General features: G+C 40.9%; 3 protein-coding genes across 11 annotated transcripts in view; all 3 read left to right on the top strand.

Annotated features, from left to right (window-relative positions):
* Window positions 1-14,531, top strand: part of anapc13 (anaphase promoting complex subunit 13) — a 250,307-nt gene that overhangs the window by 123,484 nt on the left and 112,292 nt on the right. The window lies entirely within an intron of this gene.
* plekha7a (pleckstrin homology domain containing, family A member 7a) overlaps window positions 1-14,531 on the top strand; it is a 169,567-nt gene that overhangs the window by 72,657 nt on the left and 82,379 nt on the right. For all 9 annotated transcript variants that reach the window (XM_083762467.1, XM_083762469.1, XM_083762464.1 and 6 more), the window contains one exon: window positions 7,930-8,013. In XM_083762467.1, the coding sequence (XP_083618593.1) occupies window positions 7,930-8,013 (84 nt within the window). The remainder of the gene's footprint in view (window positions 1-7,929; window positions 8,014-14,531) is intronic.
* Window positions 1-14,531, top strand: part of LOC310856928 (small ribosomal subunit protein uS15) — a 152,560-nt gene that overhangs the window by 112,855 nt on the left and 25,174 nt on the right. The window lies entirely within an intron of this gene.

The following is a 14,531-nucleotide window of genomic DNA, read 5'->3' as shown; positions in this document are numbered from 1 at the left end:
CAGTGATTATCCTGTTAAGAATTTATGATTACAATTATTCGTCTCAGTATTAGACAGTCACTACTGAGACAGATAACCTTTTTCCAACACGAAAAGAGAGAGTTTGTGACATGCAGAAAATGGTCCGACTCGCCCAGTACTCAAAGCAGGCATTCGGCGCCCCAGACTAGTACAAATGGACCTTATGCACATCTTGCCAGCAAGGTGGTAACTACGGTACTAACTATAGGTGCAATTTCCCATTGACAGCCCATACAGAAAAGTCATCAGTTATCAGTAAAGCAACCTCGACCTGCTCCCTCCTGTATTATGTGAAAATTCAAAACGGGTGGTACGCATAGACTGTTCAATGAGCACTTTCAAATTCCAACCCTTGGGGAAAAAAAGTTTGATGTTTAATACAATCAGATAGGACTTTTCTGTTAAATACAAAAATACAATACAAAGAAGATGCAGAGGCACCAGCATCACTCTACAAGCTAAGTCACTCAAGGGTTCTGCTGGAAGTGGTCCAAAACTCCACAGCAGCGCCGCTCGCTTCTCTCGGGTAAAATAAATATTGAAATGTTGCAACATGAACACAATGTGATGATGCAGCTCTACTATTTATGCATTGTGCACAACACTAATGATGATGCAGCTCTGAGTGGTCTGTCCTCACTTCTCCCTCCGTTGTGCAGGTGCGTTAATTCCTGCCCTTACATGGAGAGAGGGGCTGTGCTGCATGAGAGCTGCATACCAACGCTGAGTACTAGGTTATTTTCATCCAAGTGCATTGAAGGAGTTTTAAGAGGTAGCTGTAATGACTGTAGTTATGCAAGTAAGTCACTTGCCACCACCAACACTATAGTACCATCTTTGCATATGTGATTGTGTGTGTGTATGTATTATTATTATTATGTATTTTTATTTGTAATACATTACGTATTTTGGCGGGCCTTGATGCTGTCGTAATGGCTGATTTTACACTTGCTGAAAATAGCCGATCTACGCATTGATCTACGCGTTGCGCTGCTGGATCTCTTGTCCACTAGTCCCTTCCTAACATTTTAGTCTAGTTTTTATTTGCTGACAAAATTGTCAATATATTTAGTCTTAGTTTTTGTCATCGTAGCTTAGTTTATATTGGGTTTTCGTCAGTGAAAAAAGGTAGTCGACGTCATAGTATTAGTCGACGAAATCAACACTGGTTGTGATGCTTTTACTTTCTACTTCTCCTGCCTGGGATACCTTTTGTGCGTGCACTAAATATGAACTCAGCACAAAAGGTTCGGAAACTTAACTTTGTGGTTATTTCTTCCCTTTAATAATACCAATTGGAATTGTATATTATATCGTTTTCATCGCTGACTATTCACCTTTACAACGAGGTATAGCTTTTAAGGGTAATTCTTGGAATGAGCAACACTGTGTGGGTAGCGCCTCCAAAAGATGTGCCAAAATGGCAAGTGGTTGGTATTGGCTTTGAGACACATGGTCACATGGCCACTTAACAATAAAAGAGCCAGCCACTTACAGCATGGGTCCTTGCATACTGACAAAACAACAGAAAAATGCAGAAAAACTCATCATTCTGCAAGGACTTTAAAGATATTGCCTGTATTGTGTGCGGTTGCCATTTTGGACATGTGACCTTTCTCAAGACCAATAGAATAGGGCCGTGAACATTGACCACACAATATAATTTTCCAAAGTGTGTGTGTGCGTGTGCGTGTGCACGTGCGTGTGTGTTCTCAGTTGTGTGAACACTATCACTTTCTCACAACATTAATTGTTTGGCACTCTTGCAATAACCTTTTGAACCACTTAGACCAACAGTGTGCCCTAAACAAGACTTGACACCAACGCTATGATATTGATACCACCATATTACACTGCTGTGACTTGCGTCATCTTACTTTCATACGACCGTGGATCAAGTTGCTGCAGTACAATAGTATAAAAAGACAGTACTACTCATTACGCATTGTAATCCTCTGAGATGATTTAGCTTTAGCTGGTGTTGGTTGGTTGGTTATAGCTATACCAAGAGATACACAATGTAACAACAACACATCCCCCACATCATCAACCCCCGTGTCTGTTTACCAACCCAAGAGAGAGCTGACATAATGTAGCTCTGCCATTAAGCATCTGCCGTTGAATGTAATGACTCTCCGTGAGGATGAATGTGTCATAACTCACTGCTCACACACCTCTGGAGGAATGGAGTGGGTTTTCCTCTTTGTGCCAGCCAGCGGTGATGCATTACAACTCACTCCTGTTCAGACACTTTCTCTTTCTTTTAAGCATTGCAGCATTTCTCCCCTAAAATGAGAGATGAAACCTTTCATTACTACCTTGCGCTAATAAGTCTGATCTCTCTTTAGAAACGTTAATATTCCAAACGAGATGCTTGCAGAAATTGGGACAGAACATCGCCGTTCGCCAAAACCATGGAAAGCGCTGTAGATTTAGAGAGAATAGCAATATTTGTGGTACCGTAAACCAGGAAGTGAACGGCTGCACGCGCAGAAAAACAGCTCCTGGACGGACGAGCAAAACTTTTTCTAGCAACGACCGTCAATAAATGGATTTTAGTGATCGTGTTTTATATCATTAATTATTTCTCTACCAGGTCCGTATACTGTATATACACGTACCCCCCAGCTATGGGACGTTATTTGCTAGGTCTGTATATACGTACCCCCACGTATACTCCGTGTATAATGTGGCTGAGCCCTAGAGCAGCTGTTAACGTTGATCCGGTTGCTATGCAACGTAATATCACATAAGGATCGCTGTCCTTGGTGATCTTCTGCCATTCAAAGTTCGGATGTCATTTGTGACTTTGTACCGCATCGCTCCAGACATGTAGTAAATAGTTACAGTGAGTGTTTGCATGGGGCTGCAGGGGGGGAGGAAACAGATCCTGTTAAAGTGGACGCAGGTGGTGGCACAGCTTAACTACAATTATGCTACCAGCTTGCAGCAAAAAAGAGTTAAAAAGGACCTGAGGACGTGTCCACACGTCTGAGGCACCCCGCAGTTTTATTTGAGAGGACTTGTGGACACGTCTTTAGCATCCTAAGTGAGTTGAATGAAAATGTGACAATGATGACGTATAAAAGTTGATACTTGGCCCATCATAAATATTGTGATTATTATGTCACTTATATGTCAATTATGTCTTGCATGACATTTTTCATCATTAGAGAGTACAGTAGAGAGTGGATGGATTGGTACACACACGGGTCCTCAGGTTATTTAAAACGTGCAATTGGGATTGTGGTAATATACAACCAGAGTGTCAATGTAACTGAACTAAACTAAAATAGTGCCTTTTCTATGTGTTTCTAATGTGATCCGTAATCGTTTTAGAAACAACCTATAAATTGTGCAACCATCTTTTACTGTTAGTGCTATACACATGATATTTGATACATGTTATATATTCGCTTTACTGCCAAGTTTCTATGAAACATGCTACATCTTATGAGTAAGTTCTCTAAACAGAATGTGAATGTACTGCTCACAATCCTCTGGATATCACTATACCATGACATGAATTAACACATACGTGATCAATCATAATGTATGTTTTGTTCTGGGGTGAGCATATCACACAACATATCATCAGTGCATTGTGCCCTCAACCCTCCCACCACTTAATTTGCACACACAAAACATACCATAATATACAGTAAAAGCATATTATGCTCCAATTACAGTAAGCACGGCAGCTGGTAGAATCAAAGTGCATATCACTCTGTAAAGAACGATGGTTCACACTATATTATGCAATTAATTATTCATACATCCCCATGGACTGGGCTAGTATACTCCTCTCTTCAGTACACTGGTGATTTATTTTAATGGAAGTGTTTTCAACTACACTAAAAAGAAAACGAAACATTTATAATTGCAAGCTATATAGCTAGTATGTGTTTGAGTAATAAATGTGCAGCGACTGCATATTTCTTTATGATAATGGTAAAAGCAAATGTATTGCGTAGTGTACATACAGTACTGTTACTTATGACACTAACTGTACTGAATATCGAGGGAATGGTCTTCTGGAAGCATTTGCAACCCAACCACATCAAAATGAGACTATATATACTATTTAAACTATAAGTTAACTATAAGTTATAAACTAAAAGTTCTGTTGCGAGCCTCAATTGTAGCATCTTAACAGTTGCAGTATGGTCTATTTTATTACAAAAATAGATCTGCATTTATTTTTGAAATGTTTTTATTTTTGGTCCTCTTGTACACAAACAGTGTTGTCATCAGAAATATATTATAGTTCTGTCTATTTCAAGTTCAACACATGGAATTCTTTAAACCCTTTACATATAAATTAGGGATGCACCGAAAATTCGGCCACCGAAAATATTCGGCCGAAAATGGCTAAAAATGTATTTTCGGCCTATTCGGTTTCGGCTCAAATAAGCCGAAAAATATCACCGAATAGTAGTAGTGGTCCTAAAGTTGTGAATCGATATAATTCAACTAAACTGCGGGAAAAACACAGATGTACAAGCCCAAAGCGCTGTGCATTGCGACGGGTAGATAACTTGTAGATCTGCTACTTCCAGCGCAGGAAGGGCGCATGCTTATGACGCTCTTTAAGACAGTCACTCACACAACACACGCAGCAGTCAGCAGACGGAATGCACAGACAGATCCGAGTCCGACACAACTTTACTGCACACATCTGTGCTTTCATTCACGCTTCCATAGCCTTTTAAATCTTATTTCCCATCCACGGGCACAAGCAAAGTGATATCAGCAGCTGCCTTCCACCCGATCTGGATGGTGGTGGTGTTGTCTGACGAGGGTAGCTACTAGCTAGCATGGGAGCTAACATTAGTTTAGCTCTGGTCCATATCGTTAGGAGTCCTCCTTAATAACACTATAGTAGCCTACTTTCCATCCGTTCCCCAACTAAACCCCTCACACTCGTTTACACGGGCAGACACAAAGACGAATGGGAATATCAGTTGGAGCAGCTACACGTCTTTGCATCAACATGTTGCTGGTTTCCATTATAAATGAATGATAGACTATCCTTGCGTCTGCCCGTGTTTAGTTTCAGTGTCCACAAGTTCAAACCCTCCTCTTGAATATTACTTTCCCCAGCTATCTCATTCCACTTTCATTTATTTTATTCCATAGTCTTCGTTTTTCCCTAATAAAGTTGTTTTTTATTTGTTTTCTCATGTTCCCCTTGAAAAGCATCTTTAAGTACTCAGAGAAGCATTATATAAATAATATTATTATCACTATTATTATTACTACTTGTTTTATTGCCTATGATTATGTAGAAAAAAAAGCTCACTGCTCAGGTCAAATAGGCCTATTGATATGCGATTAAAATGTGATTAATTGAGATTAATTCATCACAAAGCCTCCAATTAATTAGATGTTTTTTTTAATGGACCCATAAGTGTTTATTATTTAAGTTAGGTTTTGCCATAATCATGTATTTTGCCATAATCAGGTAGCTTTACAACAAAGATGTATTCGGCTATTCGGTATTCGGTTTTCGGCCAACTGTTTCCTATATTCGGTATTCGGTTTCGGCCAAGAATTTCCCTTTCGGTGCATCCCTAATATAAATGCATTCACACACGTTAAGTATATTTTCTATTGTCCATACATTCATTCATTTTACAATCCTATTAACAATACCATGTCTTTTTGATTGGTGCAGACACTCCAAGGCACAGCAATGTGTGTCTCTTTGTATGTCTGTTTAGAGTACCAACAGGTGACAAAGTGGCGCTGTGGAGCTTCACACTGTGCACGTGTTTTTAGTGTAACACCAGTAGTTTTTAGTGTAACACCAGCACAGAGCACAGTGCAGTACTGACTACGGTGTAGCACATGCACAGGTGCATGATGAGAGACAGTACAGTACAGTACAGACTACAAGGTCCGACAAACAATAGTCTGACAACCAATATTCCGACACCCCAACAGCACCACTCAGTTTTCTCAATTTTATGATAAACAAAAACTAAAAAAACAGCAGCAGGGCAGCTTTAAGAAAAGAGGTTGGGAGCCTTCACGTGATTATACACACAAAAAAGCTAAGTCAACAAGATATTATACAAGAGAGGGAAGACAGTTTTTTCCATTCTATATTGAATTATTAAATGAATCCATATTTCCACTGTGGGTGCCCGTAACAGAAGGATCATAATTAGTTTATCATTATTTATTAGCCAATAATTCAAATGGAATGTTGCCCAGATATAAAGTAGGCCTGTCAAACCGGAATGGGATGTTGATTCCAAATACAGCACATTTTTGAGATGCGCATTTGAAATGAACAAACACCTCATAGCAAAATGAATGTCCCATTATAAAGTACAAAATGTTTTTGTCAATTTTAGACCTTAGATTAAAAATGAACAATTTAACATTATTATATTACTTATTATATTATTGGGTTTATATATTGTAGTTTTATTTAAGCTGGTACTTGTAAACAAGGATGACTGTTTACCTCTATTATATGGTCCAGCCCATCAGAAGTGTACAATTTAGGCATTTAGCAGAGTGATTTACAGTAAGCAAGAACAAAAATCAAATACATAAAAATAGTCATCATGAATCATACGTACAGTGGAATATCTATATAATGAAAGATTCATGTGACATTGGGAGTGAGTCTGCGGTTGTGATGCAAGTGCATTCCATAGTTTTGGAGTCAGAAGGGAGAAGAGTCTGGGACGTGTGGAGCGTTGTATATGCCAACTTTGTGCTATACACTGTTTCTAGTACATCTCTGACCCTTGAACTCCCAACTTGCTGAACATTGCTCTGATCTGAACATCATTTTTACCCATTCAGGACGGGAACCCCTTTTGGTGTTCTAAGCATTATGTTGTACTTTAGCTATTGAAAAATAGCAGATCTACAAGCTCATAGCCTTGAATATATGTTCTTTCAGACTCAGAGCGAACGATTTTAAATCAAATCTTTGCTTCTGGGGGAATCCCCACCTCAGATGGTGGTCCGCTGCCAAATACAGATAATTCCGCGGCTCCTTGACATGGACAAGTTTGAGAACCACTGACATGAAAACATAGGATTTTCAGAAAACAGTTTTCTTTAGTCTAAATGGGTTCATCTGCAATCAATCAATTGTGGGGGACCGGCACAAGTGTATACTGTGTCTGTACTCTGAACGATTGATGATCTGTATTATAATTATTGAATTGAAGAACACTGAATGCTACGTTTATACAGCATATACCCCCCCCCCCATCCAACACAAACAAGCGAACAACACCATTATCCATACACTGTAAAATGCCAAGCCCTGTGTTGTTTACCTCTCTCTGCCAGTGGTATGCTTTCATACCATGCCTGAGGCCCTGCATGACTGCATGAATGGCTGAATGCCCAATGACACACACACACACACACACACACACACACACACACTGCCCCTGTCCTTAGTCATTTCATGCTGACCACACCAGTTTGTGATGCGAGGGACTGATCAGTGCATGCATGCTGTCCAGGACAAGGCAATGAGAGGGTATAGTGGGGTGTGGCAAGAGGCGGCGGCACACAGCTTCCCCTCACATTCTACACACGCCTGGGAAAGTCAGGGCCGAGCGCCCTATCAACAGGGTGGAGAGAGAGGGACTTCACTCTATAAGCTTTACAGCACCCTTGGGGGAATTATCGCCTTGTGGCCGGAGGCAGGCAGGGTGGGTTGGTGTGTGTGTGTGTGTGTGTGTGTGTGTGTGTGTGTGTGTGTGTGTGTGTGAAAATCCAGCGCAGTGACCGCATACTGGCAGAGTACAATTGAGGGTTGCTAATTTTGTGTCCCCCTACCCTCTTTCTCCCCCCCCCCCCTCCTCTTTCTCTTTGCCCTCCCTAAATCCCCTCTCTCCTCTTTCACTGTCCTGCTCTGTCTCTCCACAGCCATAACCAGAGGACCACGACCTTTCGGCATCCCGTGACGGGACAGGTGTCTCAGGAGAACTCTGACTTTTTCCTCCAAGAACAGTGAGTGTTTGTTTTGTCTTTTAGATCGTTCTATACACAGTAATGACATGGTTCTCCGATGTAAATGTTGTGCTCATAAACACATGCAACATACGCATGGGGATTTTATGGAATTATATACAAATTTAAAAAAAAGATTGTGATGGTCTGGTCTCATTGGCATCTTAATTGTAGCATATTGTGCTTCCTATGGTGACAGATGTTTTCCAGGGCAGTCTATGGAGAATGGTCGACCTCTGTGGAATTGCCAGGGACACAACTCTGAACGTGACTGACGACACGTCAAGTTATCATTCATTATAATTTATTATCGTTATTAGTTATTCATTGACAAATTCATTCACGTTTTATGGATACCAGGAAATATCACTTGTGTAGCCACTAGCCACCCACCCCAATTAATCCAATATTGTAGGTCTGAATACAATTTAGTCAGTTTAATGAGGAGGATGTATTATTGCCTATACAGTAAGAAAGTAAGTTGTTTTCTTTACTGAAAATACAGCGTCAGACGAGTCAAAGACAAGTTTTATTGCTCTTAAAATCTTGTATATTGAGTTTGCTGTAAATCTACAATGTGTTAAGTTTATTGCCAACTTACGACAATGGCAAATTGTTGATGCATGTATCAAGGTTTTATTGCTGTTGGCGTGCGTTGGGCATTCGGTAGCATGGAATGGAATTCAGGTGTGTGTGACCGAATGTCGTGTGGCTCTTTCTGAGCCAGTAGAGGTGGAAGCTGCTGCTATATCCTGTTTCTTACCAAGGAAGCTTAGAGAAGGAAAGGAAATGGTCACGTGACTGGGCTGCGCCATCACACTTTCATGGGAGCCAAAACTCACACCGGAAGTTCAATGAATACATGGCAGTGAATGGAGCCGGCTGGACAAGCTCATAACAAATATTTATGAACTATTGATACCTTTGTCATATAATCGGTTCAGGAATATAAAAGACGACATATCACAGGTTGTTTTCTTCTAATCACTTGCTTTTCGAAGTGCACACAGTGCACAGTACATCTTTTTATGTTTGAAATTTCTTTATTTAGGAATACCCCATTGAGATACAGTATCTCGTTTTCGAGAGGGTCCTAAGCTACAATCAATACAATACAATACACAAAAAAGGAGAAAAACAAAACAAAAAACTAAACAAACAAACACAAAACACAAACAACAGGGTATTACAATATGCAAGCATAATAGCAATTATTATTTATTGAGCATCTAAACAGCAGCAGAATGTTCAGAAAGGTACCATGTGCTCTTTAGATACCATACCTCTATAAAATTACACAGTGTACACATCGAAAAGAAACACAGCAGACAATAATGTGTCTTCTGTTATTTTCCAGAAGCGATTGCTTTACAAAAGGTCTCAGTCATTCAGAAATTGTGTTTGTTCATGAGCTGGTCACTGAGCTCTCATCGACTCCAATGCATTCTGCCGAACTTCCGGGTGTGGTTTGGCTCCCAAGGTTCAAGGTTGTACTTTATTGTTGCATCTTGTGTACATGTACAGGTACATAAAAGTAAAACTTATTTTTGTTTAGGCTTCCATGAAAGTGTCATGGCGCAGCCCAGTCACCTGACCATGTCCATTCCTTCTCTAAGCTTCCTTGTTTCTGACAGGAAGCTGCTGCTGCGTATATTGTTTCTGATAGGAAGCTACTCTGCACAGTTCTCCGAGTTTGTGGTTTGGTCTCCTGGTGTCCGTGGCAAAGAGTTGGTCGTGTCCGTGGCAAACTTTAGATTCCATTATAATGTTCTTATTTTGATCAGAACACCCACTTACTGAATGTCAAGTCTGGCAAATAGTTATTATGACACTATGGCACATTAGGAGTCCACTAGTACTAGTAGTTCTCAATTTTCTTACTTGCAAGGACCCCCTTAACTCTGAGAGTGTTCAAATGTAATCAAATGGACCCGGGTCCATTTGATTTATGGCTTTGAATGGGGCCATCACATCACCCCTACTCGCCTTGCAGGTACTGTATTAAAAAACACCGCTTTATGCCTCTGTGCGCTTCCGTCCGGTCCAGAGCAGCCTGCTACTTTTTCTCGTGTAGAATACAGCTGAGCTGACCTATAAACCAACACAGTGTTGCAACAGTGACGTGAGGTGTACTTGTAAATCGTCTTGGGCGCGGGGCGGAGCTACAGTGCTTGCACTGGACTGCATGTTTGACGGCACACAGGCGACAGAAACGTGCCACGTAGAGAAGAGCCAGATCCTTCATTTTAGAAAACGTTCGCTGTTGTCACAAACAATTATTTAATTTTGCCAAACGTTTATGGAAAGGAGTCCTGCCTGACTGCGCTGAACACACACACACACACACACACACACACACTCACTCACTCACTCACTCACTCACTGAGCGAGGTAGCAGTGTGATGACGTTCTTAACTTAATGTGTGTGCAGTGCATGCACTCAAACTTTATTATTGATCATGCGCGACGTGATGAAAGCGTTTGTAGGTCAGACAGGAAATACTATAGGTCTACCGGTGTATATATAAACCAACCTAGATTCCTAGCATTTCTTTATTACTTTATTACTATCTTGTGTAGGCCTAAATGTGAGTAAATATTTTTGTTCTGGTTCCAAATAAATTGTAGCAGCCGTGCGCGCGCGCACACACACACACACACACACACACACACACACACACACACACACACCGTATATCTAGGTGTGCCCTGGGATATTTTGCCTATGAAAAGTGTGACCTGGCCTAAAAAAGTTTGGAAAACACTGCTGTAGAGTGTAGACTAGGAGAGTGGCGTCATTGAGGGGGCAGAAAACAGTGCTCGAGCGCTGTTCATGCATCCCTGGAGTGTGACAAGGTGGAGTTTGGCATATATTATTTTCAACGAGGGCGGCACAAATATCAGCAATTTTAGGCTTGTGTTTTAAAGTATTGCACAGTAACCCCTGAATAAGGGTATTTCTCGCCCCCACCCTTCTCCCACTGTTTATATTGTGTGTTATATTGTGTTTCCAAGATAGCCGCATCACCAGGAGGGGGTGGGGCGGAGGTGAGCGGGTGGGGTCGACATATGCCCTTACTGAGCTGCATTCAATACACTTGCCTTGTGTCTGACACCTGACTTGTGTCTGAACACAGCTTTGATGGATGTGTTCTGCCCCCCTCACCCCATCAAACAAAATGTTTGGTCAAACCATATGGGCTTCCATTGGAAATGCATTGGAGTGGCCATTAAACACAGACACAAGACAGACACAAGACACGTGTCTTCAATGTGTGAACGCAGTCCAGAACGCAGTCCAGTGGGCCATCTTGGAACCTAAACACAATATAAACAATTGGAGAGGGGTGGGGCCGAGAAAGGCCCTTATTGTACAGTAGGTACTGCTGATGCAGTCTGATCACATCCTGCAATGAATGAAGAAGAGTTGTTCTTCTGTTTTTATACAGTGCACTAATGAAAGGTGTGTTTTCAAACATTTCCAGCACAAGTATTTCGAGCATCAGTATTTTCTGATGTCTTATACATGGATTGAAATGTGGATGACCTGAAACACAGGTCATTGGCTAATGGATGCCCTGAAACACAGGTCATTGGCTAATGGGTGACCTGAAACACAGGTCATTGGCTAATGGGTGACCTGAAACACAGGTCATTGGCTAATGTGGATGACCTGAAACACAGGTCATTGGCTAATCATTTCAACATTGTTTCACTCTAGTCATCTGTCTCTCTCTCTACAGTCTACACAGTAAAGTCATATGTATCTATTTGTAACTCTGAGAGTGTACACACACGTAACCAAATAGACCCTTTTAGGTTATATTGGTACATTCTCAGAGTTAAATGAACACTCAGAATTCTTCACAGTGTATTAAGACAAATCAAAGAAGCTGTATTATGGCCCATGCGTCTCTTGTAATTCACACAGTACAGCATGGTAGTCTCCAAAATGGACGCTGACCATGAATAAATAAATCCCCCACTCCACAACAGGGACCTGACCTTAATGATTTGGAGGTGCCTGTGGTCAGATTCTTAACATCTCCCACACTGCAGTCCTCTCTCTCTCTCTCTCTCTCTCTCTCTCTCTCTCTCTCTCTCTCTCTCTCTCTCTTCAATGCCCATCTCTTCTCCTCATCCACCTTTCATCTAATTCCCCTCTTCATGATGCATGATAATATAGTGAATTGTGCAGTAACCGTATCAGAAAACAGTCTTGATAAATATTAGTCCCTCTCAGCCTGTTCCATATAGAAATAGAAATAAAAGATGCCTTTCTTCCCACGATTTTGCAACTTTTTCACCCAGTGTCAATTATTTAATGTAATCCTGGGCTGGAAAGAACACATTCCAACCAGTTCCTTTCTCCTCCATCAGGCGCCCCGGCTGGCCAGGGGGAGGCAGTTTAGAGACCATGATTACTACATGTTTTTTGTGAGGGTAGGGGACACGGGGAGAACATGCAAACTCCACACAGAAAGGCCCTTTGGCCAACCCCACCTCGGGTATGGGCACTGATAGCCTGAGCTAACGTGTTAGGTTTCTGGTCTAGAGGGGCGGCTGAGATCTGCGCACGCCCTGATTGGATCTCATCGATCTGTCCGTCACCCCCGGCCCCTCCTCTCCCCCCTAGTGCAGCGCTACGTCACATAATTTGGAGCGACACCCACCCGGAAGGGTTGACTCCCACTTTTAGACCAGAGCGGCCAATGCGTTCCTCCAGGGTTTCAATTTTTGCACCAACAAAAATGAAAGCCTGGTACCGAGGCTAGGGCACTGATGATGCGGAGGAGAGAACACAGTGTACACAGCGTCCCCAGCGGGAATCCACCTATTATGCTCTTATATACTGCTCTGATTGGCCTCAGTGAATATTATGAATAGAAAAGCTGTGTAAATATTGGCAATTTAGACCATATTCGTATTGCGGTTGTGGATATTGTTGTATGGAGGCAGGAATGCATCTGTGTATAATAACAACAGCTGCTGAACTATAACTGAGGCTTTTTGCATATGGAAACCAGGTTCAAGTTTATTGGAAAAAACATCATTGCATAACAGTATGAACTAGAACTGCACTCTGTCGAGTGCATACTTGCTTGTTGCACACTAGTAGGCCATAAATGGCCAACTAGTGCGCAAGCAGAGTGCGCAAGTACTTTCGACCGCTGTAAACTGTCAAATCCCAGTATCTCTGTGAAGGAACGTTTGAAATGTCTAATTATTAGGTGTAACTATTTGCTACCTACCTACTTTATGCATATAAACACCTAGTATTATTAAGTATGGTTCAAGTTTCTATCTATATAAGAAATACAGTTTTATCGATGTAGATATATTCTGATCCCTTTTTAGTTTTTTAAAGAAAAATAAATCATTGATATGTGATGAAAAAAAAAGTATATAAACTGAATTAAAATATGTTATACAGTATAATTATTCTATTATTTATTCTAAATTGTCAATTGTTTTAAATGTATTTCATCTTGGAATATAGTGATATTAATACTAAATCATGATCAGAGTAATAGGTGTCTATAACTTCAATTTCTGTAATAATACTTTCACATTTGTTAAAATATACATGATCTAAAATACTTCCGTAATCTGTAGTTGGATTTGTATTTAATTGTTTAAAGCCTAATCTTGACATGAAGGTGACGTAAGACATACGTATACGTATACATATACTATATAGAGTATGTAGTTGTAAGTAGATTAGCGCTATACTGTGGTTACTTTGCGCCAAAAACCGTGCCAGCCGACCCGCCACTTGATGCGTATGCGAATAAAACAGCAAATTTGTGCCTGGTTTGCTGGGACCAGATTACATAAATGACCATATGTCTTACGTCATCATTTAGAGCTAGTCATACACACCATGTACTCTGGTCCCAGCAAATCAGGCACAATTTGCTATTTTATTTGACTGATTATGTATATAGTATACGTATGACTAGCTCTAAACCGTCTCTCAGTACCAGAAACAGTGAGAGTGTCCATCCATCCATCCATCCATCCATCTGGGGGAACAGCTCCACCAGAGAGCTCCAGACTTCCCTCTCCAGAGAAACATTAGTAACTTCCTCCTCGTGTCCACAAGTCAGTCAGTTACAACACTTGGCTAGATTTGGTTCAGCCACCGCTGAACACATTGCTGTCCCTTCCCATTAAACTCTGCCAAGTCCGATGCTGTGCAGGGATGTTCCAGGAGTTGAGAATTCAATATAGCCTTATTAATATTTATAAGCAGTATAAGTAAGTAGCAGTATAAGATCAATAAGGAGTTTTTGGGACTATGAATCATGCAATGCTATTTCAGTCCCATAAAAAAAAAAAAAAAAGAATAGTTGGAAATTAGCATAAATGTGTCCCCATTACCCATTAATTCAGCTAGGGAAAACCGATAAAACAGTATTTCTTTCCCAAGATTCGTGTTCCAAGTATATCACCTCAGAAACCATCATAGAATCGTTCAGCAGAAATGGACTGCTACCATATTATATTACACACTA

Source organism: Protomyctophum parallelum (assembly GCF_964188405.1).
Source record: "Protomyctophum parallelum genome assembly, chromosome: 4".
Taxonomy (NCBI): Eukaryota; Metazoa; Chordata; class Actinopteri; order Myctophiformes; family Myctophidae; genus Protomyctophum; species Protomyctophum parallelum.
The sequence above is the reverse complement of the archived record's forward strand: the minus strand, read 5'-3'. Positions and strand labels throughout refer to the sequence as shown.